General features: G+C 45.3%; 1 protein-coding gene across 5 annotated transcripts in view; it reads left to right on the top strand.

Annotated features, from left to right (window-relative positions):
- STX1A (syntaxin 1A) overlaps window positions 1-25,920 on the top strand; it is a 338,192-nt gene that overhangs the window by 9,574 nt on the left and 302,698 nt on the right. For 3 of the 5 annotated variants that reach the window (XM_073315463.2, XM_073315461.2, XM_073315462.2), the window contains exon 1: window positions 13,252-13,281. The exons of the other annotated variants lie outside the window; for them this stretch is intronic. In XM_073315463.2, the coding sequence (XP_073171564.1) occupies window positions 13,267-13,281 (15 nt within the window). In that variant the 5' untranslated portion in view covers window positions 13,252-13,266. Of the gene's footprint in view, window positions 1-13,251; window positions 13,282-25,920 lie in introns of those variants that run through there. 5 annotated transcript variants of the gene reach the window in all.

Here is a 25,920-nt window from a genome sequence, read left to right as displayed (position 1 = left end):
TTGACCCCTGCGGACCTTTCCCTCCTCTGACTCTGAGAGTAGGAGGTGGTGCGTTGGAATTATCGTGCGGAAGTTCTCTGGCCCGTGTTAGACGGGAGTCAGACGAGGTGATCATTGGTCCCTTCTGGCCTTGGAATCTATGAATTTGTCCTTGTGACTCTAGCACAGCACACTACAGCCATGAGAGTGAAGTTTAGAAACCTGGTCCCATGTAAGCGCTATTCACTGTGATCTCTTAAAATGCTGTATGAAGCCATCGGTTTTACAGGGGTCTGAATTCTGCGCTAATAAAATAGTGAACAGCAGGAATTCAATGGTAGAACTCAGTGCAGTATAAATACGGGAGATATGAACCTGAATTGATGGGAAATCCCTTTGAGGTAACAGCAAAAATCAGCAATTTGACCTAACTTAATAGCATAAGAACTCCACAGTTAATGGAGTAAGATAAGTTCCATTATAAGACTGATTACTGACAACTCCCCTCCCCTCAACTTCCCTCAAGAGGTCCTTTCCAAGTGGAATTCTCCCTACATTGTGTCCTGCCGTAGGAGGATTTATTTATTTTTTTTAGATTGAAGTGAGATGGGAGAGAAGTGACTTCAAAAATCAATGATTTCACTTTTGGAAGAGAGGCATCATGCTTTTTTGGCCTTCAGCTCAAAAATGTCTTAGTTGAGGAGCTTCATATGTGCTGTGCTCTCTATACCTCAAGGACAGCTATGTGTGTGATTGTATATTGAACTCACTGTGTAGATAATAAAAGCTATTCATTGGGTGGTGGTGGGGCAGGGAGTAGGGAAGCCTGGGTTCTAGGTGAAATCTCTGCAAACACTTTACTCTTTGTGAAGAGTCTCCCACATTTCAACAGGCGCAAAGTGGGAGATGGTGTGAAATGCCTCGGTAGCTGTTAAGCTGTGCAAGACCAAAAAGAGCAAGAGTGGGCTAAAATTTCTGTGGAGAATATTGACTCCACAAGAGTCTTGAACCATTCTGTTTCTCTGCTCCATACAGTAGGAACTCTCTGTACAGGAGACATTTGCTCACTCAGGATATAAAAGAGTTAAAAAAAATATGAAACATGCTCAAACATGTTAAGATGGATTCAAGAGTGGGTAGATGTGTTCTGGTTTAGCATGTGAAACAGGGTGGCTGGCTGCTGAAGGGCTGGGGCTAGCCAACCCTGGTTACAGAATGAGTCTTACCTTGTCCTATAAAGAGCTGCAGTGAAGGGGAGAAGAGCAGGAGGCTCCTGCTAGGGTGCCTGACTGAGGGAAAGGTTTGGGGCTGAAAACCAGACCCAGAGTGCTGAAGGAAGGCTGAGGCTGGGGGGATTGGGCCCAGTTTTTGCTAGAGACCCTGACTGGGAGGATGGGGTCTGGAAGCTAGGGGGCTGAGGAGGGCTGAGCTCTAGTCAGGTAAAACCTGAGAGAGTTTGAATTGAGACCTAGCTCTGGGACAGAGGACTGGGGACTATGTAAAGGGAGAAAGCAGATGAACTGGGTTTGGGGCCTGGGATCCCAGGGTGTAAGGACTCAATAAAAGGGACCCCAGAAAGGAAAAGTTTAATTACCTGTGGACTGTGAGTTAAGGGGCCCTGAATAGGGGAGAAACTGGTGGCAGGATACCACAGAGTGACCTCTGGCCACAAGGAAGTGCTCAGGAGGCAGCCAGCCCTGTTACAGCATGGGACAGGGAAGCAGGAACTCCTGGCTTCCAGTCCCAGCTCTGGCACGTGGGGCTTTATGCATATGTTTTTAAAAACAGTCTGCCTCAGTTTCCCCATCTGAAAACAAGGATTGGAGCTGCAGAGTTGGAGGCCACTGTGCCACTCCAATGAGACTTCATGGATCAGAGGTTGGAGGGTCTGAGAAGGCAATTGGTGTAGGGAGAAGGTTCATGGCTATGCAAAGCCCCACTCCTCAGTCACGTTCGCTAATGTTTCAGGGACCTCGATAGCAGAGTGGGGCTATCCAGTTTATTACACCAAATGCAGCAAGTGTGATTACCTGCCTCGTGGGCACATTACATATGTGTGCATTCAGTGCATGCAGCTCATGGACCTCAGAGACAAGAGTATGGGCTGTTGAGACTAAAGTGGCTGAATTGGAGGAGTGAAAGGAGACAGAGTTACATACGTGAGACTTTTCAGTAGAAGCGGGTTCCACCCCCAGTCTGACAGCCTCTGTGCTGTTGCGGACGATGAAAGTCTCAGGGAAGGAGAACATCACGCTGTAGTGGAAGGAAATGATCCCATAGTTGGGACCCTCCTTCCAGATGATGTCATGATGTCTTCTTGGCACTGAGACTATCCCTGCAGGATTTCAATGGTGGACGAGACAATGGTGTTGGGAGGAGGGATTTAGGTTTATTAGGAACTAGGAAACCTTTTGGGAAAGGAAGGAGCTGTAAAGGGAAGATGGCCTCCATCTACACCAAATGGAACCAGATTGCTGGTGTGTATAAAAAGTTTGTAGATGAGTTATTTAACTAAGGGCTGGGGGAAAGCCAACAGTTGCAGAAGAGCACATGGTTCAGATAGAGACATCCCTTAGGGGAGGATTTATTAAAGGGGATTCTCCATATCCTAGTAAAAAGGAGAGAATAGAAGTTGATAAAGTACAGGTAGGAAAGAGTCCCATTCAGTTAAACCACATGAAAGCAGACAACTAAATATTGGCAAATTTTATTAATGCTTGTTCACAAATGATAGAAGCTAAATATTAAGATGGGTGAACTTGAGTGCCTGGTATTAAATGAGGATATTAATATAATAGGCTTCATAATAGAAACTTGGTGGAATGATGATAATCAATGGGACACGGTAATACCAGGGAACAAAATACATAGGAATGACAGAGTAGGTCATGCTGTTGGGGAAGCAGCACTATATATGAAAGAAAGCATAGAGTCAAATATGGTAAAAATCTTCAATGAATCAAACAGTACCATGGAATATCTATGGATAGAAATTTCATGCTTGAATAATAAGAATATAGCAATAGGAATATACTGCTGATCAGCTGACCAGGATGGTGATGGTGACTGTCAAATGCTCAGGAAGGTTATAGAGGCTACCCAAACAAAAAACTCAGTGATAACTGGGGATTTCCGCTATCTCTGTACTGACTGGGTATTGGCTACCTCAGGATGGGATTCAGAGATAAAATTGCTAGATGCCATTAATGGCTCTTGGCGCAGCTAGTCCTCGAACCTACAAGGGGAGAGGCTATTCTTGACATAGTCCTAAGTGGCACACAGGATCTTCTCCAAGAGGTGAATATAGCTGAACTGCTCGGTAATAGCAACCATAATGTAATTAAATTTAACATCTTGTCGGGGGAAAATATCAAAGAAACCCACCACCGTATCATTTAACTTAAAACGAAAAAGGAACTACGCAAAAATGAAGAAGCTAGTTAAATGGATATTAAAAGGAACCGTCACAAGAGTGAAATGCTTGAAAGCTGCATGGAAACTTCTTAAAAACACAATAATAGAGCCTCAAACTAAATATATACCCTCCCCCCTCCCGAAGAAACAGTAAGAGGACCAAAAAAAAAAAAAAACCCCACCAGGCTCAACAACAGACTAAAAGAGGCGGTTAGAGACAAGAAGACATCCTTTAAAAATTGGAAGTAAAATCCTAATGAGGAAAATAGAAAGGAGCATAAACTCTGGCACATCAAGTGTAAAAATATAACTAGGCAGGCCAAAAAAAGAATTTGAAGAGCAATTAGCAAAAGACACAAAAAATATAAAAAAAATTAAGTACATCAGAAGCAGGAAGCCTGCCAAACAATCAGTGGAGCCACTGAATGATTGAGGAGCTAAAGGAGCACTCAAGGCAGACAAGGCCTTTCTGGAGAAGCTAAATGAGTTCTTTGCATCAGTTTTCACTGCAGAGGATGTGAGGCAGATTCCTACACCTGAGCCATTCTTTTTAGGTGACACATCTGAGGAATTGTCCTAGACTGAGGTGTCGATAGAGGAGGTTTTGGAACAAATTGATACATTTAATGGTAATAAATCACCAGCAGCAGATGGTATTCACCACTCAAATATGAAATCAGTCTCAGTACCAGATGACTGGAAGATAGCTAATGTGACACCAATTTTTTAAAAAGGTTTCAGAGGTGATCCTGGCAATTATAGGCCAGTAAGCCTAACTTCAGCACCAGGCAAATTGATTGAAACTGTAATAAAGAACAGAATTATCAGACTCATAGATGAATCCAATATGCTGGGGAAGAGTCAACATGGCTTTTGCAAAGGGAAATCATGCCTCACCAATCTACTGGAGTTCTTTGGTGTGGTTAACAAACATGGTCCAGGGTGATCCAGTGGCTACAGTATACTTGGACTTTCAGAAAGCCTTTGACAGGGTCCCACACCAAAGGCTCTAAGCGAAGTAAGTAGTCATGGGAAAAGAGGGAAGGTCCTCTTATGGAGCAGTAACTGGTTAAAAGATAGGAAACAAAGGGTAGAAATAAATAGTCCGTTTTCACAGTGAAGAGAAGTAAATAGTGGTGTCCCCAAGGATCTGTACTGGAACCAGTGCTATTTAATATATTCATAAATGATCTGGAAAAAGCGGTAAACAGTGAGGTGGCAAAGTTTGCAGATAATACAAAATTACTCAAGACAGTTAAGTACAAAGGTGACAGCACAGCACAGAGGGATCTCACAAAACTGGGTGACTGTGCAAGAAAATGGCAGATGAAATTCAATGTTGATAAGTGTGAAGTAAAGTGCAATGGAAAACATACTCCCAACTATATATACAAAATGATGGGTTCTAAATTTGCTATTACCGCTCAAGAAAGAGATTGTGGGGTCATTGTGGATAATTCTCTGAAAACATCTGGACAATAGGCAGCAGCAGTCAAAAAAGCTAACAGAGTTATGAACTATTAGGAAAGGGATAGATAAGACAGAAAATATTATAATGCCACTATAAATATCCGTGGTACACCCACACCTTGAATACTGCATGCAGTTCTGGTCGCCCCATCTCAAAAAGATATACTAGAATTGGAAAAAGTACTGAAAAGGGCAACAAAAATTATTAGGAGTAGGGAACAGCTTCCATCTGAGGAGAGATGAAAAAGACTGGGACCATTCATCTTAGAAAAGAGACGACTAAGAAGGGGTATGATAGAGGTCTATAAAATCATGGCTGGTGGGGAGAAAGTGAATAAGGAAGTGTCATTTACTCCTTCACATAACTCAAGAGCCAGGGGTCACCCAATGAAATTGATAGGCAGCAGGTTAAAACAAATATATGAAAGTGTAATTCGATAATTGCCCTGTTCTGTCCATCCCCTCTGAAGCACCTGGCATTGGCCGCTGTCAGAAGACAGGATACTGGGCTAGATGGACCATTGGTCTGACCCCGTATGGCCGTTCTTATGTTCTTACTTGATCACTTTCCCCAAGTTAACTATGTTCCTCAAGACCAGTGTTTCCCAAACTTGGGACGCCGTTTGTTCAGGGAAAGCCCCTGGTGGTCCGGGCCGGTTTGTTTACCTGGTGCGTCTGCAGGTTTGGCCGATCGTGGCTCCCACTGGCCATGGTTCGCCGCTGCAGGACAATGAGGGCTGTGGGAAGCGGTGCGGGACATACTGGCCGCCGCTTCCCGCAGCTCCCATTGGCCTGCAGCGGCGAACCGTGGCCAGTGGGAGCTGCGATTGGCTGAACCTGTGGATGCAGCAGGTAAACAAACCGGCCCGGCCCACCAGGGGCTTTCCCTGAACAAGTGGTGTCCCAAGTTTGGGAAACACTGCTCAAGACAATGCAGCTGGATCAGTGCAGATAGTGACAGGTGCTGCAGACAGAGTGTTTTCAGCAATGGGATCAGGATTGTGGAATGCTGCCGGAACAGAGCAGACAGAGTCCAGGTCTGATGGGATTCAGATCTAGATGGAAGTCTCTCCAGTTTGATGGAGGCTTCCACTGGGAATGTTGCCAGAGAGAAAAAAGCAATTCATGTCCAGACAATACATGCAAGTCACCCACCTTTTGGAAGGGGGAAAGGAGCACACCTCTTTTTGGTTGGAGCTTTCTTCTCTTAATTCTGTCTGTGCTTTGATACCATGGTGATAGATGTCTTTTACAAACCTGAGCGTTCTAGCTGGGTAGTGTATTACCCATATAATGGGTATATCTGACTACCTTACTGTATGAAAGCGAATGAGCTGCAACAGGAATTGCCACTTTCCTCTAAAGCAGGAAAGGGTTTTTAGGGTTGACTAGGGCTTCAGTCCTGCGAACACTCACACCTGGGTAATGTTATATACTCAGTGGGACTGCTCACGTGAGTGTTCGCAGGATCAGGGCCCAGACTGTTGTGTATTATTTCTTTTTCATTGACAGTGTTATAGAACATACTTAAAGAGTCGTTGTGGATCCCATCTGCTCATTGGGTCCAATTCTCATCTAGCTCAAACCAGTGTAAACCAGGAACAACTTTACTGAAGTCATCTGAGTTGCACGGGTGTTAGTGAGACGAGAACTGGGCCCATTGTTTTTATTTTTTGAGGGAAGGGTCAGAGTACCACAGCAATAGCTCAGAGCTTCTTAACTGAGACGTGCTAGGGACCGGTAATGAACTACAGCCCACCGTTGAGGGGTATGTAGCATATTTACCTTCTCTTTGCACTAATGGGAGGCAAGGATCCTGGGAGTGGAATAAGGCGTCTCCTTTTAACTGTCCCTGCTTCAGAACAGTAGCTGAAATGGCTGTGCATCATCCTTTCTTTGTGAAACAGTTATTTTTTGGTTTCAGAGTAACAGCCGTGTTAGTCTGTATTCGCAAAAAGAAAAGGAGTACTTGTGGCACCTTAGAGACTAACCAATTTATTTGAGCATGAGCTTTCGTGAGCTACAGCTCACTTCATCGGATGCATGCTCAAATAAATTGGTTAGTCTCTAAGGTGCCGCAAGTACTCCTTTTCTTTTAGTTATTTTTTGGTAAACCTTTACCATTACTTTAACATGTCCCACCCTAGAACTGTCCATGTATTTCTACCACACTACATAATTCAGCTGCAGCAGGCCACGAATGCTCAGGTTCTCTCTGCCTATCTGGCTTACATCCAGTTGGCAAGTCTTGCTTTTTGCCTTTGGGAGTGGATGGGTGTGTGTTTTTAAAAAAAAAAAAGTGACATTCAGAATCCAGCTCCAAGGGTAGCTGTGTAGCTACACCGCCTCCCTTCTCCCACGGCCCCAGTGAAATGTCAGGGGGGTTTAAGTTGTAAATTAAAACTTGTAGCCAATCCTTGTTCCACCTATTGTCGTTAATAATACATTGCTGCTTCTGGAAATGACTGCTCTGTTCCAGGCACACTCATGAAACGTTTTTCTTTTTAGCCTTTGTTCTTCATCTGGGTAACAAGAATTTTAGAAACACACTATTGCCAACCCCAAGCCTTCAGAATCCTGAGACTGGCTTAACAATCATGAGATTTTTTTTAAAAAAATAAGTGTTTTGATTTTTTTATTTTTGCCTACTTGTTTTCTGAGCCTGTAGGGCACACTTGCTTCATGCTTCCAAGCTTTTCTCTGCAACCATGAGCATTAGAAACTTGCTTTTTTAAAACACGAAAGCTGAGTTTCTCATGCCATCTGTGGATTCCAGCAGCTGGGGCTTTAAAAAAAAAAAACCAAATATCATGAGGCTCACAATAAAATCGCAAGAGTTGGCAACACTGAAACTTTCACTAGGCATTTTTCATTTTAAAACTATTGGGCAGGGATATGGCGGGCTGAAGAGCAGGTGTTTCCCCCTCTGGAGAACTGAAGTGCTGTCCTGCATCACAAGTGCAACTGTGTTGCTTGGTTTCGTAATCGTTAGTGGATATTGGTTCACTTCACAGGGAAACTTCCCATTTTGGCTTGAGTGTAACGTGATCAGGTAGGACCCAGGGCTAGAGGTTAAGGTTGAGGTGCACTGGAAGGATTAAACGTAGATGTTTCAAGTCAGGGTTCAGAGTAACAGCCGTGTTAGTCTGTATTCGCAAAAAGAAAAGGAGGACCTGTGGCACCTTAGAGACTAACCAATTTATTTGAGCATGAGCTTTCGTGAGCTACAGCACACTTCATCGGATGCATGCAGTGGAAAATACAGTGAATGCATCCGATGAAGTGAGCTGTAGCTCACGAAAGCTTATGCTCAAATAAATTGGTTAGTCTCTAAGGTGCCACAAGTCCTCCTTTCCTTTTTGCAAGTCAGGGTTGAAGTGCATGGACTTTATTCTCTGCAGATTGAACCCCCTGCTTCTCAGAATGAATCTTTTAAACAGGAAAACAAGAGACCGTCAGATGATTGTTGTGGAATCCTTTTCTTCTTGGTTTTGCTGCTTTTTTAAGAGCACATGTACATATTTTGGAGCAAATGTGGTGGTTCTGCTTCCTTGCATGTGAGACCCCTTAGGGCCCCTCCCTGGGGATTCACCTGGCAGACCTGGGCAGCATGTGCAGGCTGTGACTGCCAGCTAAGTGTCTCATGTCACCTGGCATTCCTGAGGTAACAAGTGAGCGGAGCAGAACCTGTAGCTCGCGGCTCCTTCAGCTGCTGTGAGGGTTTTGTGGGTGAGGTGAATTGGCAGAGCTGTGCGGGGAGGAAGCCTGCACTGCTGCTGCCCACACACTGCCAGTGTTGTTAGCTCCTTACTTTCAAGTATGTGACATTCAAATAGATAATTAAAAACATCAAAAATCCCTAAAAGCTGATCACACATGATCTGAGAGAGAGCGTGAAGCAGCTCAGGTTCCTGCCTGAAGAGCACCAAGTATGGTGTCAGGGCTGAGCAAACGGAGGCAGAGAAAAAGTGAGTGACTAGCTCCATGTCGCCTGATTCTGTCTTCTGCACTATCCACTCACAGCACCCTTTCGCCCTATAACAACTACAAATTGTATTCCCCCCCCCCCATTAAGCCAGCGCCTGTGAAGACTTTAAAACATCAAAAAGAAAAGGAGTACTTGTGGCACCTTAGAGACTAACCAATTTATTTGAGCATAAGCTTTCGTGAGCTACAGCTCACTTCATCAGATGCATGCTGTGGAAAGTTTAGAAGATCTTATTATATACACACAAAGCATGAAACAATACCTCCTCCCACCCCACTCTCCTGCTGGTAATAGCTTATCTAAAGTGATCACTCTCCTTACAATGTGTATGATAATCAAGTTGGGCCATTTCCAGCACAAATCCAGGTTTTCTCACCCCCCCACCCCCACAAACTCACTCTCCTGCAGGTAATAGCTTATCTAAAGTGACCACTCTCCTTACAATGTGTATGATAATCAAGGTGGGCCATTTCCAACATAAATCCAGGTTTTCTCACCCCCCCCCCCCAAACTCACTCTCCTGCTGGTAATAGCTTATCCAAAGTGACCACTCTCCTTACATTGTGTATGATAATCAAGGTGGGCCATTGACAGCACAAATCCAGGGTTTAACAAGAATGTCTGGGGGGGGGGTTAGGAAAAAACAAGGGGAAATAGGCTACCTTGTGTAATGACTAAGCCACTCCCAGTCTCTATTCAAGCCTAAGTTAATTGTATCCAATTTGCAAATGAATTCCAATTCAGCAGTTTCTCGCTGGAGTCTGGATTTGAAGTTTTTTTGTTGTAAAATAGCGACTTTCATGTCTGTAATTGCGTGACCAGAGAGATTGAAGTGTTCTCCGACTGGTTTATGAATGTTATAATTCTTGACGTCTGATTTGTGTCCATTTACTCTTTTACGTAGAGACTGTCCAGTTTGACCAAGGTACATGGCAGAGGGGCATTGCTGGCACATGATGGCATATATCACATTGGTGGATGTGCAGGTGAACGAGCCTCTGATAGTGTGGCTGATGGGATTAGGCCCTGTGATGGTGTCCCCTGAATAGATATGTGGGCACAGTTGGCAACGGGCTTTGTTGCAAGGCTAGGTTCCTGGGTTAGTGGTTCTGTTGTGTGGTATGTGGTTGCTGGTGAGTATTTGCTTCAGGTTGGGGGGCTGTCTGTAGGCAAGGACTGGCCTGTCTCCCAAGATTTGTGAGAGTGTTGGGTCATCCTTCAGGATAGGTTGTAGATCCTTAATAATGCGTTGGAGGGGTTTTAGTTGGGGGCTGAAGGTGACGGCTAGTGGCGTTCTGTTATTTTCTTTGTTAGGCCTGTCCTGTAGTAGTTGACTTCTGGGAACTCTTCTGGCTCTATCAATCTGTTTCTTCACTTCTGCAGGTGGGTATTGTAGTTGTAAGAATGCTTGATAGAGATCTTGTAGGTGTTTGTTTCTGTCTGAGGGGTTGGAGCAAATGCGGTTGTATCGCAGAGCTTGGCTGTAGACGACGGATCGTGTAGTGTGGTCAGGGTGAAAGCTGGAGGCATGTAGGTAGGAATAGCGGTCAGTAGGTTTCCGGTATAGGGTGGTGTTTATGTGACCATCGTTTATTATCACTGTAGTGTCCAGGAAGTGGATCTCTTGTGTGGACTGGACCAGGCTGAGGTTGATGGTGGGATGGAAATTGTTGAAATCATGGTGGAATTCCTCAAGGGCTTCTTTTCCATGGGTCCAGATGATGAAGATGTCATCAATGTAGCACAAGTAGAGTAGGGGCATTAGGGGACGAGAGCTGAGGAAGTGTTGTTCTAAATCAGCCATAAAAATGTTGACATCCTGTGGGGCCATGCGGGTACCCATAGCAGTGCCGCTGATCTGAAGGTATACATTGTCCCCAAATGTGAAATAGTTATGGGTAAGGACAAAGTCACAAAGTTAATAATTGCACTTTAAACCAATCAGGAACATCATTTCTTCTGCTGTGTACTGGCCTGGTCCTGAGTTCAAGGTGTGGTGTCGCCCCTGGTAATGCTGATGTCTCTAGCACCCAGGCCAGGGAAAAGCCTGCTGTTCTCTGTGCGTTTGCACTTTACCTGACGCTTCTGCAGGACACACAAGCTACTGTTGCCATCACCAGCTCAGCTCTGCTTGTGTTAGCGACAGTGGGAGCGCTAGTGCAGAGAAGCTGCTGGTGTTTCAAGCACTGCATTGCCTAGGCCGTGTCTGAGCACAGTTAGTGTAAAAACAACAGCAGCAACCTTGAGCCTTGTCCACATGAGGGTTCCCACCATTTGAGCCAATGGTAGCAATGTTGGGGGTTTTTTGGCTAAAAGGCCTCATGCAGAACCCATCATAAATCCCTGCAATCTTTGAGATATTAGCAGGTTTTAAAAAGGGTATTTGTAATGTTTAAGGCTGCCCAGGCATCCCCATAGTGATTGGGGTTGGAAACTATGTTGGTATTGGGAGAATTTCAGTTCCCATTAGAAACAGGTCCCCTGAAGTGTCTCATTCAAATGGCATCTGAAATGCACTAAGGAGTTAAAGAATAGTTCTCTGCCATTTTAACAATGTCAAGACAAGCGTTGAGAGAGCAATTCTAGCTTCTAAATGTATTGCTTCTCATGTTAAAGATGTACATCCTGTGAGCCAGTGAAAATGGAATGCAAGCCAGATAGTGACGTCTGAAGCATATGGGCCCACGGGTGTATTCATCCCTAAGTTCCCATGTGCAATATTTTGGTATGTTCTTAATAGCTTTAATAATATGGAAGTGGTGAGCATGAATTTGATATGTGTTAATAGTGCTGCCTTAGTACAGTTGTAACCGGGTGCTGGTCCTTTGAGACAGCCCAGAATGCCTTGTATGAGGAGGTAGTTCCTTTAAGGCTGGGTTTTTGGGAGTGGTAATTTTCAGATGGGACACATGACAGTGGGGTTATATGACCACAGGATGGAAACAAGACGTACCAGAAAAGAGCCAGCTACTCAGTAGGTGAGATCAGGGCTGAGGCAAGACCTGAGGGTAAGATTCTGTACCGCCACCAGGCAGGATGCCTGGAAACAGAGCCCCAGGGTCTTAACATGAAGAAGGGAGGAATGGAAGAAACCTGAGGAAGGGTGGGGTAAAGGTTTTAAGAGGAAAGGCAGCCAGCCAGAACAGGAAGTAGCCCTATGGGAATAGTGAGATGCTATTGAATGAGACTGAAGCAGGTGACCTAGACAGGGCTTCAGGGCTGGAGCTCAGGGTAGAAGTGGGGAATGAGCTCCCTCACATCTTTGGCTATACCTCCTGGAGGGGTGAATGGACAATGCTGTGCCGAGGGGAAGAGGACGGGATGGAGAGCCTTGCATCATGGGGCAGAAAGAGCTATGCTTAGAGGGGTAGAAGCAACGGACTGATTATGAAACCCTGTTTCGCAAGGAAGGAACTGCTTGTGTCTGGGAGACAAGGGAGCTGTCTGCGTTTGCTGTGTCATGTCTTAATAAACCAGCCCCGGGCAGGGGAGACGATGTTCAAACCATGTGTGTGTGTGAGAGAGAATTCTTCTGAGAACCAGAGAGGAAATGGAGTCACAGATGATCAGGCTCTGCGATGGACCTGTACTACACAACTAAAATCCACATAGGAGATGAGCTGGGAAAAGATCTTCCTTAGTTATAAAACGGTAATGAACATGAATATGAAATGTAACCCAGTCTTTACAGGTTAGGTCGGAGAGCTACACATTTATGTTGGAGCTGTCAGAACAATGGGGGAGACCTTATCTATACACTTGGGACTGCGTTCATCAGTCCACCCGGGGAAAGGGTGACAGGCACAATGAACGTCATTGTGGGCGTGCGCTTGATGGCTAGTCCTAGTGTATGTGTCCTAGAGCAGTGGTTGTCAACTTTATTTCATTTGGGGACCCCTCACAAATTTCAAATGGAAGCGCAGACCCTTTTGGAAATCTTAGACATAGTCTGCGGACCCCCAGGGGTCTGTGGAACACAGGTTGAAAACCACTGTCCTAAAGGATTCTTCTGAAGCAAAGAGGGCAGTGTTGGTGCCAACTGGATTAATGGTGTCCAATGAGAATTTGAAGGCAAAGCAAATACACTGCTCCCTTCCCGAGAGGCAGCAGATGGCCAGCCTTACCCAGATGGAGCCTCTTGAGAGAACACTTTAAAAATATAAGGCAGGGAGATGTATTTGTAAACATAGCCAGCCAATTTATGGATTCCGATTCATATAACACACTTATCAAAACAGCTCTACATTCATGTACCATTTACAATAAAAACGTTCTGTCGCATCTGAGCTGAAATAGGCAGGTAACAACTCCACAAGCTGTGAATGCTAAGGTATGCCTCCCCGCTAAAAAACAAAGGAAAATGGGCTTTCCGTGGTGTCCTGAAGGTCAGCAAATTGGGACTTTGCTGGATCAAGATGGGGATTACACAGGTGGGTTTAGGATGAATGTTTGTAAATGTATGATACTATGTTGTCTGGAAGGATTGGTACACTGGGAAGATTTCATCTTTACATATGCTTTCCACCTTCAAGTAACAGATCACTGGGCTTGCTTTGTTAGGTAAGGTTTTGGTTTTTGGGTGGGTTTAAACTTTAAGGGGTTGGTTGATCTGTGAAAGGAGTGTGTAGCTATCTTTTGGTTGTATACTGTTATCCTCGGTAAAGTCTTAATAGTAAAAAGAGGAGCAAGAAGCTGTACGAAGACTGAAACAAATGCACTGCCCTTTACTGCAATACATGTACTCTAATGTGGCAGATGGAGTCTCTCCTACTGCAGCTTGTTGCTTTTACTAGGGGACTCCGAGCCTGATCTGATGGGGAGCAGAGTTCCTTGTATTTCCATTAAAATCAATGGGAATTGAAGGTACTCTTCACTTCACAGAATTGGGTCCCATATGATCTGAGTTTAGAAGAATGATGAGACACTGTGGTTACAAACCAGGGCTCATTTGCTGAGTAGGTGCTGATTATCTGAAGACATTTAAGCCAAAGGGGTTTTAGCATGAGTTCCCATTGCTTTAATTGTGAGAATGGTTTTGTCTTTGTATGAGTCACACAGATGGTACACAAATGTTTGTTTTACTACGTATCCCCTTAGTTAACAAAGGCCTTACACTTTCTAAGGAAATATGCAAAATTATGTACAGTAAGGCTCATTAAGCTAAGTACCGTGATAAATTGTTACTTCCAGAACATGTATAGACGTTAATAAAGACGAACGTTAGCAGAACTGTGAGACTAGGAAAGGCGGACTCTGCAATAGTGTATGCACTCCAGCTGGAGCCAGGAGGTTACCTTAAGCAAACACAAATGGCAAGAGACGTTAGAATGTCCCTTTGCTTCAGGGATGATATCTAAAGCAAATGCACAATGGAGGGAAAGAAAGCAGGGAAATATAGCTGAGGAAAAGAAAACCGAGTAATAATGTGCAAATATCAAGCCAAGCATAAAGAGGCATCAGGCCAGGGAACAAAACTTTAAGGTAGAAGACGTGATACACCTTAAATAGAGTCTGAAAAGGCCAAATGGTAGAGAGGTAAGAACCAAATTGGGGGATACCAGTAAAATCAGAGGTTTAAAGGAGGTTATGGAAGAAATTAATCAGTAGTGGACAGAGACTGGGCAAGTCTGGAAGCACAAAAAATTAAAAGACTCAATGAATGGGAAAGTTTGGGTCAGTATTCAATGTGAAGTGCTGTAAGCTCCCTGCACATTTTCATTAATACTAACTGGAGCTGTGCGGCTGCATTAAATAGTCCCATGTAGAGCAAGAACTTCACGGTAAGAGTGGGAGAAATAAACCTAATAAAAAGAATGTTTGTCGTTGTTACAGAGTGGCTGGCCCTTTTAAAGGGAGATAGGTCTGAGCCCACCTGTGGCACAGCAGATTTGTCTGCCCAGGTTGAGGGAGTGAATTGCATGCCCTGATTCTCATGGGTGACTTTAATTTTCCTGATATCTGCTGGGAGAGCAATACAGCGGTGCATAGACAATCCAGGAAGTTTTTGGAAAGCGTAGGGGACAATTTCCTGGCGCAAGTGCTAGAGGAGCCAACTAGGGGGGGCGCTTTTCTTGACCTGCTGCTCACAAACCGGGTAGAATTAGTGGGGGAAGCAAAAGTGGATGGGAATCTGGGAGGCAGTGACCATGAGTTGGTTGAGTTCAGGATCCTGACACAGGGAAGAAAGGTAAGCAGCAGGATACGGACCCTGGACTTCAGGAAAGCAGACTTCGACTCCCTCAGGGAACGGATGGCCAGGATCCCCTGGGGGACTAACTTGAAGGGGAAAGGAGTCCAGGAGAGCTGGCTGTATTTCAAGGAATCCCTGTTGAGGTTACAGGGACAAACCATCCCAATGAGTCGAAAGAATAGTAAATATGGCAGGCGACCAGCTTGGCTTAATGGTGAAATCCTAGCGGATCTTAAACATAAAAAAGAAGCTTACAAGAAGTGGAAGGTTGGACTTATGACCAGGGAAGAGTACAAAAATATTGCTCGGGCATGCAGGAGTGAAATCAGGAAGGCCAAATCACACTTGGAGTTGAAGCTAGCAAGAGATATTAAGAGTAACAAGAAGGGTTTCTTCAGGTATGTTGACAACAAGAAGAAAGCCAAGGAATGTGTGGGCCCCTTACTGAATGAGGGAGGCAACCTAGTGACAGAGGATGTGGAAAAAGCTAATGTACTCAATGCTTTTTTTGCCTCTGTTTTCACTAAGAAGGTCAGCTTCCAGACTGCTGCGCTGGGCATCACAAAATGGGGAAGAGATAGCCAGCCCTCTGTGGAGATAGAGGTGGTTAGGGACTATTTAGAAAAGCTGGACGTGCACAAGTCCATGGGGCCGGACGAGTTGCATCCGAGAGTGCTGAAGGAATTGGCGGCTGTGTTTGCAGAGCCATTGGCCATTATCTTTGAAAACTCGTGGTGAACCGGGGAAGTCCCGGATGACTGGAAAAAGGCTAATGTAGTGCCAATCTTTAAAAAAGGGAAGAAGGAGGATCCTGGGAACTACAGGCCAGTCAGCCTCACCTCAGTCCCCGGAAAAATCATGGAGCAGGTCCTCAAAGAATCAATCCTGAAGCACTTGCATGAGAGGAAAGTGATCAGGAACAGCCAGCATGGATTCACCAAGGGAAGGTCATGCCTGACTAATCTAATCGCCTTCTATGATGAGATTACTGGTTCTGTGGATGAAGGGAAAGCAGTGGATGTATTGTTTCTTGACTTTAGCAAAGCTTTTGACGCTGTCCCCCACAGTATTTTTGTCAGCAAGCTAAAGAAGTATGGGCTGGATGAATGCACTATAAGGTGGGTAGAAAGCTGGCTAGATTGTCGGGCTCAACGGGTAGTGATCAATGACTCCATGTCTAGTTGGCAGCCGGTATCAAGTGGAGTGCCCCAAGGGTCGGTCCTGGGGCCAGTTTTGTTCAATATCTTCATAAATGATCTGGAGGATGGTGTGGATTGCACTCTCAGCAAATTTGCGGATGATACTAAACTGGGAGGAGTGGTAGATACGCTGGAGGGGAGGGATAGGATACAGAAGGACCTAGACAAATTGGAGGATTGGGCCAAAAGAAATCTGATGAGGTTCAATAAGGATAAGTGCAGGGTCCTGCACTTAGGACGGAAGAACCCAATGCACAGCTACAGACTAGGGACCGAATGGCTAGGCAGCAGTTCTGCGGAAAAGGACCTAGGGGTGACAGTGGACGAGAAGCTGGATATGAGTCAGCAGTGTGCCCTTGTTGCCAAGAAGGTCAATGGCATTTTGGCATGTATTAGTAGGGGCATAGCGAGCAGATGGAGGGACGTGATCGTTCCCCTCTATTCGACATTGGTGAGGCCTCATCTGGAGTACTGTGTCCAGTTTTGGGCCCCACACTTCAAGAAGGATGTGGATAAATTGGAGAGAGTCCAGCGAAGGGCAACAAAAATGATTAGGGGACTGGAACACATGAGTTATGGGGAGAGGCTGAGGGAGCTGGGATTGTTTAGCCTGCTGAAGAGAAGAATGAGGGGGGATTTGATAGCTGCTTTAAACTACCTGAAAGGGGGTTCCAAAGAGGATGGCTCTAGACTGTTCTCAATGGTAACAGATGACAGAACGAGGAGTAATGGTCTCAAGTTGCAGTGGGGGAGGTTTAGATTGGATATTAGGAAAAACTTTTTCACTAAGAGGGTGGTGAAACACTGGAATGCGTTACCTAGGGAGGTGGTAGAATCTCCTTCCTTAGAGGTTTTTAAGGTCAGGCTTGACAAAGCCCTGGCTGGGATGATTTAACTGGGAATTGGTCCTGCTTCGAGCAGGGGGTTGGACTAGATGACCTTCTGGGGTCCCTTCCAACCCTGATATTCTATGATTCTATTAATTAAGTTATGTGACAGATGGTCATGTGACTAAACCAAGTCCTCTTGGGGGATGGGGGGCAGAGGCCTGTAAGCAGCTAAGAGGGGATTGCAAGGTGACACTGCGGGAAGAGAGTATCTCCTGCAGGGCTCCCTGAGGAAGGGAGTCAGGCTAGAAAGCTGTAGCTGGAAGGTTTGTCCCTGTTGGGGGAAGGTAAAGAAGGCAGGCTCAGAGAGTCAGAACTCAGAAGAGATAGTACCTCGGGGACGAAGGGCTGGGCTCACCCAAAGGCTGGGGTGGAAGACTTTTGTGTTAATTTTGAAGTTCATCTCAATAAACCAGACCCTGAGAAGGGCTGTTGTTGGACTTGTGAAAGTCTCTTGTGAGTATTTGAGGAGTCCAAGAAGGGAGATTGAGGGAGGAGGCCTCAGGGCACCTGGGGCACTTAGGAGACGGCTGACTCTGTTATAGTGGTTTAATGTTGGATCTCATGGGAGCCCAGGCAAGTAACTGTGACTAAGAAGACTGTTTTGCATCTTGGACACCTGGTGAAGGAGGCATACCCATGATGGAAGTCAGAGCTACTGGAAATGCAAGAGGGTGCAGTCGGCTGGCCAAAGTCACATGGCTCAGCAGGACCACCCTGACCCCTCTGTGAGATTCAGTTGGCTTGTTAGCTCCTAATGAACCTGTTCTGGCTCATTGATGGCCTGGTGAGGAAGGAGCCTTGAAAGGCCACCGGTAGAGGTTGGAGGGCCTGGCTTATGAGGATACGGGAGAGCCATGAGCCTCCTCTGAAGGGTCATGAGAAGGAGGACCTTTTAGGATTAGGCTTCTAAAGCTCGCAGGAGGTGGGGTTTGTGAGACCCAGTGAGCCTGATAGCCTATCTCTGAAGCTATTTCAGTGAGGCTTATCTCAGGGATGAGAGTCTACCAAGACGCACAAAAATCCATTCCTTGGAATCCCTAAGTAGGGCTGGGGGGAGCAGCAGGAAGAGTGGGAGGTTCTTCTCTGTCCATTTTCACTGATCCTTAAGTCTTCCTCTAAGAAACACTTGCCCATTTCTTATAGACCTTTGGAAGAGAGTCCCCATCCTATTGATACTAGAAAATTGACAGAAGGGAGAGTTGCTCTCCTATGCACCTCCTAGGCTCTGCAGGAGAAGAACCTTGATCCTGATAATTTAGAGATTTGCTGGCATGGGACTTATTTTCTGTTGATCCTAGAAGGTCTGCAGAATCAGAACTCCCCTCCACAGGGAGTTGGGTGCATACTGCACTGTTACCCGTGCAATTTAGGGCTCCCCGCCTATACCCTACTGAGGGCTCAAGACGTGACCCAATCAATTTAGGCATCCCCACCCTTTTCCTTCCGAGGGCTCGGGGTGTAAGGCATCTATCCTTACCCACAGGGCTCAAGAAGAAACCTGGTCAATTTAAGAACCCACCCTTTCTCTCAGGGCTCTACAGGTCTGCGAACCTTTTCCCAATGAAAGAGCCTCACACAGTTGTGATCTAAACATGTATTTATTAGCAACACGCAGAGAATACATATCAAATCAAACAAATCTCTTATGCTCACCACTCCCAATATACAGACAAATTTCATCCGATGGCCAGTCAGGATTAATTGATCTGGGGGTTCCTGGCGATGCCTCTGCACATCACGATCATGCAGAGGGGTCAGAGTTCCAGCAGCTTGATGTTCCTAAAGAGCATTGTTTTTCATTTACATTATATAGGTAAAACTAGCTCCCTCCTTCAAATTTACTAAATCTATCACATTATCTCACACTCCTAAATAACAGAAAAGTTAACCAATTACGCACTGGCACCTGTGTGTCCTCCTTCCTGCCCAAGTTCTTTATATTTTATCTTTCATGCTCAAATTATAACTTAATCATGACTTTCTCTATTTGTGCAGATGGTCAGCATAAAACACTGGTCAGAGCTTATTTTACCATTTGTTGAGTCTCTTTCTGTATCCTCCCTAATTTTCCAGCATCTTTACAATCTTGGTGGTTATAACTCTTGTTAGGGACATTCCTGAAGTGGGGGTGCTTTATCAGCAGCAGAACATTCCTTTTTTCAATTTTAGTGTTGAACTCTCTGAATTTCCCCCGAGGCTGATTTAATATGGGGTAGGGTGGGTGGGGTTTGATCAGGTCTCATGCACTTCTTCACAAAACGCAGTCAACCCATGGAATTCTTTGCCAGGAGATGTTTTAAAAGCCAAAACTATAACAGGGATCAAAAAAGAACTAGAGAAGTTCCTGGAGGATAGGTCCATCGACGGTTATTAGCTAGGATAGGCAGGGGATGCAACACGATGCTCTCAGTGTCCCTAGCCTCTGTCAGAACCTGGGATTTGACGATGGGATGAATCACTTGATGATTATCTGTTGTGTTCATTCCATCTGGGATACCTGACATTGGCCACTGTTGGAAGACAGGATGCTGGGCTAGATGGACCATTGGTCTGTCCCAGTCTGGCTGTTTTTATGTTCTTAAGGGACTTTGTGTCCAGCAGAACAAGGGTGCATTCCCCCACCACCATGGATCTCTTTATGCTGCAGGAACAGGCCTCTCCTCTTGTGTACCTCCCGTACCCCACAGGAACAGGGCATCTCTTCAGTAGACAATGCCATGAACTGCACATTCCTCAGTGGGATCTGTTCTAAGAACCTTATTACTGGCATGCACTGTATCTAGATTGACAGAGCCAGAAGAGTACCCAGAAGTCACCTACTACAGGACAGGCCCAACAAAAAAAATAACAGAACGCCACTAGCTGTCACCTTCAGCCCCCAACTAAAACCTCTCCAGCGCATCATCAAGGATCTACAACGTATCCTGAAAAATGATCCCTTACTCTCACAGGTCTTGGGAGACAGACCAGTCCTTGCTTACAGACAGCCCCCGAATCTGAAGCAAATACTCACCAGCAACCACACAACAAAAACACTAACCCAGGAACCTATCCTTGCAACAAAGCACAATGCCAACTCTGTCCACATATTTATTCAATTGACACCATCATAGGAGCTAATCACATTAGCCACGCCATCAGGGGCTCGTTCACCTGCACATCTACCAGTGTGATATATGCCATCGTGTGCCAGCAATGCCCCTCTTGCATCCTACTTTGGCCAAACCGGACAGTCTCTACGCAAAAGAATAAATGGACACAAATCTGACATCAGGAATCATAATATTCAAAAACCGGTAGGAGAACACTTCAACCTCTCTGGCCACTCAGTAAAAGATTTAACGGTGGCAATTTTGCAACAGAAAAGCTTCAAAAACAGACTCCAATGAGAAACTGCTGAGCTTGAATTAATATGCAAACTAGATACCATTAACTTGGGTTTGAATAGAGATTGGGAGTGGCTGGGTCATTACACATATTGAATCTATTTCCTTAAGTTAAGTATCCTCACACCTTCTTGTCAACTGTCTAAGTCGGCCATCTTGATTATCACTTCAAAAGTTTTTTTCTCCTGCTGATAATAGCTCATCTTAACTAATTAGCCTCTCACAGTTTGTATGGTAACTTCCAACTTATCTGTGTGTGTGTGTGTGTATATATAGGTTTCAGAGTAACAGCCGTGTTAGTCTGAGGATGCATCTGATGCATCTGAGGAAGTGAGCTGTAGCTCACGAAAGCTTATGCTCTAATAAATTGGTAAGTCTCTAAGGTGCCACAAGTACTCCTTTTTTTTGTATATATATATATATTACTATATGTTCCATTCTATGCATCCGATGAAGTGGGCTGTAGCCCATGAAAGCTTATGCTCTAATAAATTTGTGAGCCTCTAAGGTGCCACAAGTACTCCTGTTCTTTTTGTGTCTAGTAGAGTACCTTCCTAGCCACAGGGCTGGAAACTTGATTAGAAATGAAAACTTAGGATTCTGTAGTAAAATTTGTGACCCCCCCCCCCGCAGAAAATAGCTTCACATCCCCAATGCTCAGAACCAATAGTTATCGAATTTTGCATGTAGTGTAGATGGGTTCTCATATCTTGCACTGTTCACAATCTCCCCAACCCAGAAATGGAGAGAGACCTTCATTCATAACTGCTCTGAAATAGCCTCTGAAAATGTTGGTGAGATGCCTGGCTGCCTCTATGGACAGGCATTTCTTCAAATGAATATAAAGCACACATTTACTGAAGGTACACAATTCATAGTGATATGAAAAAACCTATAGGACTCTTGATGTCTGGTCCTGGAGAAATGAAAAGGTAGTTATACGAGATTTGGCGGTTGACAAGGTAGAGTAGTTAGTCAGGGTTGACTTTAGAGCCTTACTATCATAAACAGTGGGATTTAGGAAACAGGAGTTAAATCTGGGGCTTTTGGCAGCAAAGCAAAATCTGAGTTTAGCTGCTGTGGGGATGTTTTCTCTTGATAGCATTCAACATTAAATAGCTGTCTGTCCTTCTAGGAGTGGCCTCTGCACATGCCCACTCACGGGATGCACTTGTGGTGCAGTTCTGACAGTGGAACCTTCTTGGGGCAGGACCATGGGAGCACTTTGATGGTCCTTCCTGCCTTTTCACTGCTTCTGAACATTCTGAGAGAGAGGCTATAAAAAGGTGCATGGTGCTCCAGCTGCTTCAGTTCCTTCCAACCATGCTTGCAGGTGGATCAGGAAGCTCGCTGAGTTGCTCTGATCCAGAATTGTTGCCTCAAACAACAGTGCCTTAGCGCTGAGCAAGCTCTCAGTTAACATGGGATTACCATTTGAAATTTAATTTCTTTTAATAAAGTTATTTTTGTTTCATTCTTTAGCTAATTGTAGTCAGTTCTGGCATGGGGGATCTGAGGATGCAGAAGGAAAAAGGCCAGGGCTTAAGAGATGTGCCTCTTGTCATACTGTATTCCCAGGTTCAGACATCTGTTAGGTGTCTGGCTTGATGGAGAAAGGTCATTCTCTCTCTTGCTGTGCCATATACAGCACCTTCACTTCGAAAGCTCATAAGGAGTGTCAAAACCAGCTCCATTCCAGTAGAAAGATTGTCTACAATGCTGAAAATGCCATTAATAACAGTGGAAGAGACATCTCATTGTGTGTACGATATTTTCAGATCCCCTTTCACTAGTGAAATCACACACCCCATTATTGGAAATTGTATTGCAGCCAGCCATGAATATATGGTCAAATCCTGCTATGTGTAAAAAAAACAGACAAGTTTTATCATAGAATCAGAGAATACTAGGGTTGGAAGAGACCTCGGAAAGTCATCTTGTCCAATCCCCTGCTCAAAGCAGGACCAACACCCACTAAATCATCCCAGCCAGGGCTCTGTCAAGCCGGATCTGAAAAACCTCTAAGGATAGAGATTCCACCACCTCCCAAGGGAACCCATTCCAGTGCTTCACTACCCTCCTAGTGAAATAGTGTTTCCTAACAGCCGACCTAGACCTCCCCCACTGCAACTTGAGACCCTTACTCCTTGTTCTGTCATTTGGCATCACTGAGAACAGCCGAGCTTCATCCTCTTTGGAACCCCCCTTCAGGTAGTTGAAGGCTGCCATCAAATCCCCCCTCTTCTCTTCTGCCGACTAAATAACTCCAGTTCCCTCAGCCTCTCCTCTTAAGTCTTGTGCCCCAGCCTCCTAAACATTTTTAAACGTGACCTATTTTCTTATCCTGGATGTGGCCTTTGTTGATTCCAACTGGCTATTTCTCTTGTTTTGGGTGCAGTAAGCCGGGAGTTGGATAAAGAGCAGATTTTTGTTAATAAAACGGTGCAACTGGGAGCCTCGGAACTGGCCTGTCCCTGTCTGGAGTCTGCTACAAGTCTGTCTTTCTGCTGTTGTCAAAGGTGCTGCTGTTGTTTAAAACGGCAACTGTAAGAGTGATGCTGACATGGAGAAAAGGAACAAAAATGTTACCAGGGAAAGGACTGGATCTCCTTCTTCCTAGTGTATGATACAGGAGCACAATTGGTGCTCAGTAAATAAACACAAAGGTATTGAATACTTGCACCTTTAAGATTAAACAGGGAGGAAGCAATAGGCAGTGTTTTCCTTTCTCTGAAGTCCGTTCACCTGTATTACGCTTTGAAAATTGGTCAGTGTTTGGATAAAGAAAATGAGGGAAGATTGCCAGATTTGAGTGTGCACTGAGTTTCTGGCTGGATTCCAGTCCAGGGTTAAGGGTCTGCAGAGCTCTGGTTGCAGCTTTTCCATTTCCTTTAAGTGTTCCTCACTGTGTAGGGTGACCATACTTCCCAAAGAGAAAATGGGACACCCCCAGCTCACTCCTTGCCTGAGCCTCCCCACCCCCCGGTGCAAGGCTGTTGCCAGTTTCTGGAGCCCTGTCTCCCTCCCCCACATGCTGGAACGCTGCTCCCTGCTTGGGGCGGGCATCTCTGCTTGCCTCCCGCATGTTCCTCTACACCACACCACACTTTTTGACAAAAGTTGGCATTTGTCCCATTTGCTCTTGCCAACTGATCAAGTCAGCAAGAGCAAATGGGACAAATGTGTCCACTTTTGCAAAAAAAAAAAAAAAAAGTGGGCCGACTGGGCCAGGGCTTAAAAAAGGGACTGTCCCGGCCAAAACTGGACGTATGATCACCCTGTCGCTGCTGATTACTGGGCTTCCCTGCCAAAGTTCTGAGAGCTACAGGAGCCTTTCTTACTAGTCCCTCTTTTTTTTTTGGTGCTACTTTAGGATGCAAGGTTGCTGAGTCATGGCTGCTCCTTGCGGCAGTTTTGTCACTTTGTAAATTATTCCCATGGAGCTTGATAGTGCCATGTGTAGTAAGACCTTTCATAGACCATCTGGGTCTTTGAGTGATTAATTTCAGATTCCCTAGGTCTGATGATGCTGTTTTCAGCCCAGATTATTCTCTGGCTGTTGTTGCATGTGTCTGATGTCTGCATCTTGTCCTTAGTTGCCAAAATATCCCCCATCCCAGCTCTGTGAAATGCTGATTGCAGCACAACTGCCTTTCAAGTAGGTTGTAATACATGCTGATAAAATAGCTAAATTAACCAGATTTGACATACATTTCTGGGACTGAATTTAGAAACTGATCATGGCTCTGTGAAAATGAGTGGGCTTTATGCCAATGGCTGATAACAGAATTTTCACAGTAATAAAAGTTAGCACCTGAGGATGAAATTCGTTTGGAAGCCTGACGATCCATGGCATTGCCATTGCTGTCAGGTGCTGAAAAATGTCTTACCTCTGATTGGATTTCAGCTGCTTCTGTAGCTGGTTTCTGACACTTTATTCATTGACATTTCTTCTCTGAAATCTGGGCTGGTATCAGTGAAAGGTGAGAACAGATGTCTCAGAGCTAGAATCACTGTACAGACTGTAAAATACACAGCTTTTTATGTCGAATATATGTGCTAGACATATAGCCCATTAAAATGTATGCCTGAGACCCTGTAGCTATTGACTTAAGCATTCACTCCCGGACTCTAGTGCTGTTGTCCCTTTCCAGAGGAGGTCCTCCCAAGGATCAAGTTATTAGGGAACTGTAATGTATGGGCTATGCTAGGTTATTAGGTTGGTATAACTATGTCACTCAGGGGTGTGAAAAATCCACACCCCTGGATGACGCAGTTAAACTGACCTAATCTCCAGTGTAGACAGCACTAGGTCAATGGGAGAATTCTCCTGTCAACTTAGCTGCCAGCTACTGTTTCGTTCGGAGAACCCCTCCCCTCAGTGTAGTAGTGTCTTCACCAAAGTGCTACAGTGGCGCACTACACCACTGCAGTGTTTTAAGTATTGACAAGCCCTCTGTGTTTTCTTGTTATCACTATTTTGTGTGTAACGACTCAGGAAATTTCTTGTCACTTACCTGACAAGAAAGTAATTGGAGCTGGGCCTGAAGCAAACTTCTGGCTCAGGAAACCCTGAACTTTGAGGAAAGATTTGACCGTTGCCTCTTGGGCCCGTCTCTAAATGTAACCAGAAGATGTGAGTGGTAAATGCCACACCGCAGAGCAATGGTGTGTTTTGTTTTATTTGTAGCAGAGTACAACAGCAGCCTCTGGATGTTTGAATCTAATTTACATGAAGTTCTAATGGCAAAAATGCAGTAAACTTCTCTCATCTTCCTGCCTAGCATGGCAGAGGTTCACAGATGGAAGGCTAGGTCCAGAGGTGAAAGTAACACAAAAGACTTACTGGTACAGGGGCCTGGCTCCGGGCCCCCAGAAGGAGCGGGGCCTCGGGTTGAAGGGGCAGGGCTGCGGGGTCAGCCTCTCCCAGCCAGCCCTTCCACGCTGCCCAGCTCACGCCTCCTAGGGCTCTGGCAGAGATTTAAAGGGCCCGGTAGCAGCAGCCCTGGGCCCTTCTAAATCGCTGGGCCCAAGGGCAGCTGCCCCTTTTGCCCAACCCCGTCGGCAGCCCGGTGGGGCGGGCAAAAAGGGCAGTGATTTTAGGATGGTCCTTAAAGTGCTGCTGTGGCAGCGCTTTAACGTCGGCTGTGTATGGGCTGGTACCGGTGGCTACTTCTTACCGGTATGCCGTACCGGCCCACTTTCACTTCTGGCTGGGTCAGACTGCATTTCTAGGGAGCCTGGCATCCAGTCTCTTTAATATGTGCCTCATAGCATTCTGAGGGCTGTGGAGAAGCTTTCATGTGGAAAAAGCTAAAGGACTCAATGCTTTTTTTGCCTCTGTCTTCACGAACAAGGTCAGCTCCCAGACTGCTGCACTGGGCAGCACAGCATGGGGAGGAGG

Source organism: Lepidochelys kempii, chromosome 17, assembly GCF_965140285.1.
Source record: "Lepidochelys kempii isolate rLepKem1 chromosome 17, rLepKem1.hap1, whole genome shotgun sequence".
NCBI lineage: Eukaryota > Metazoa > Chordata > Testudines > Cheloniidae > Lepidochelys > Lepidochelys kempii.
Note: the sequence above shows the minus strand (reverse complement) of the source record. Positions and strands in the feature narration are given on the sequence as shown.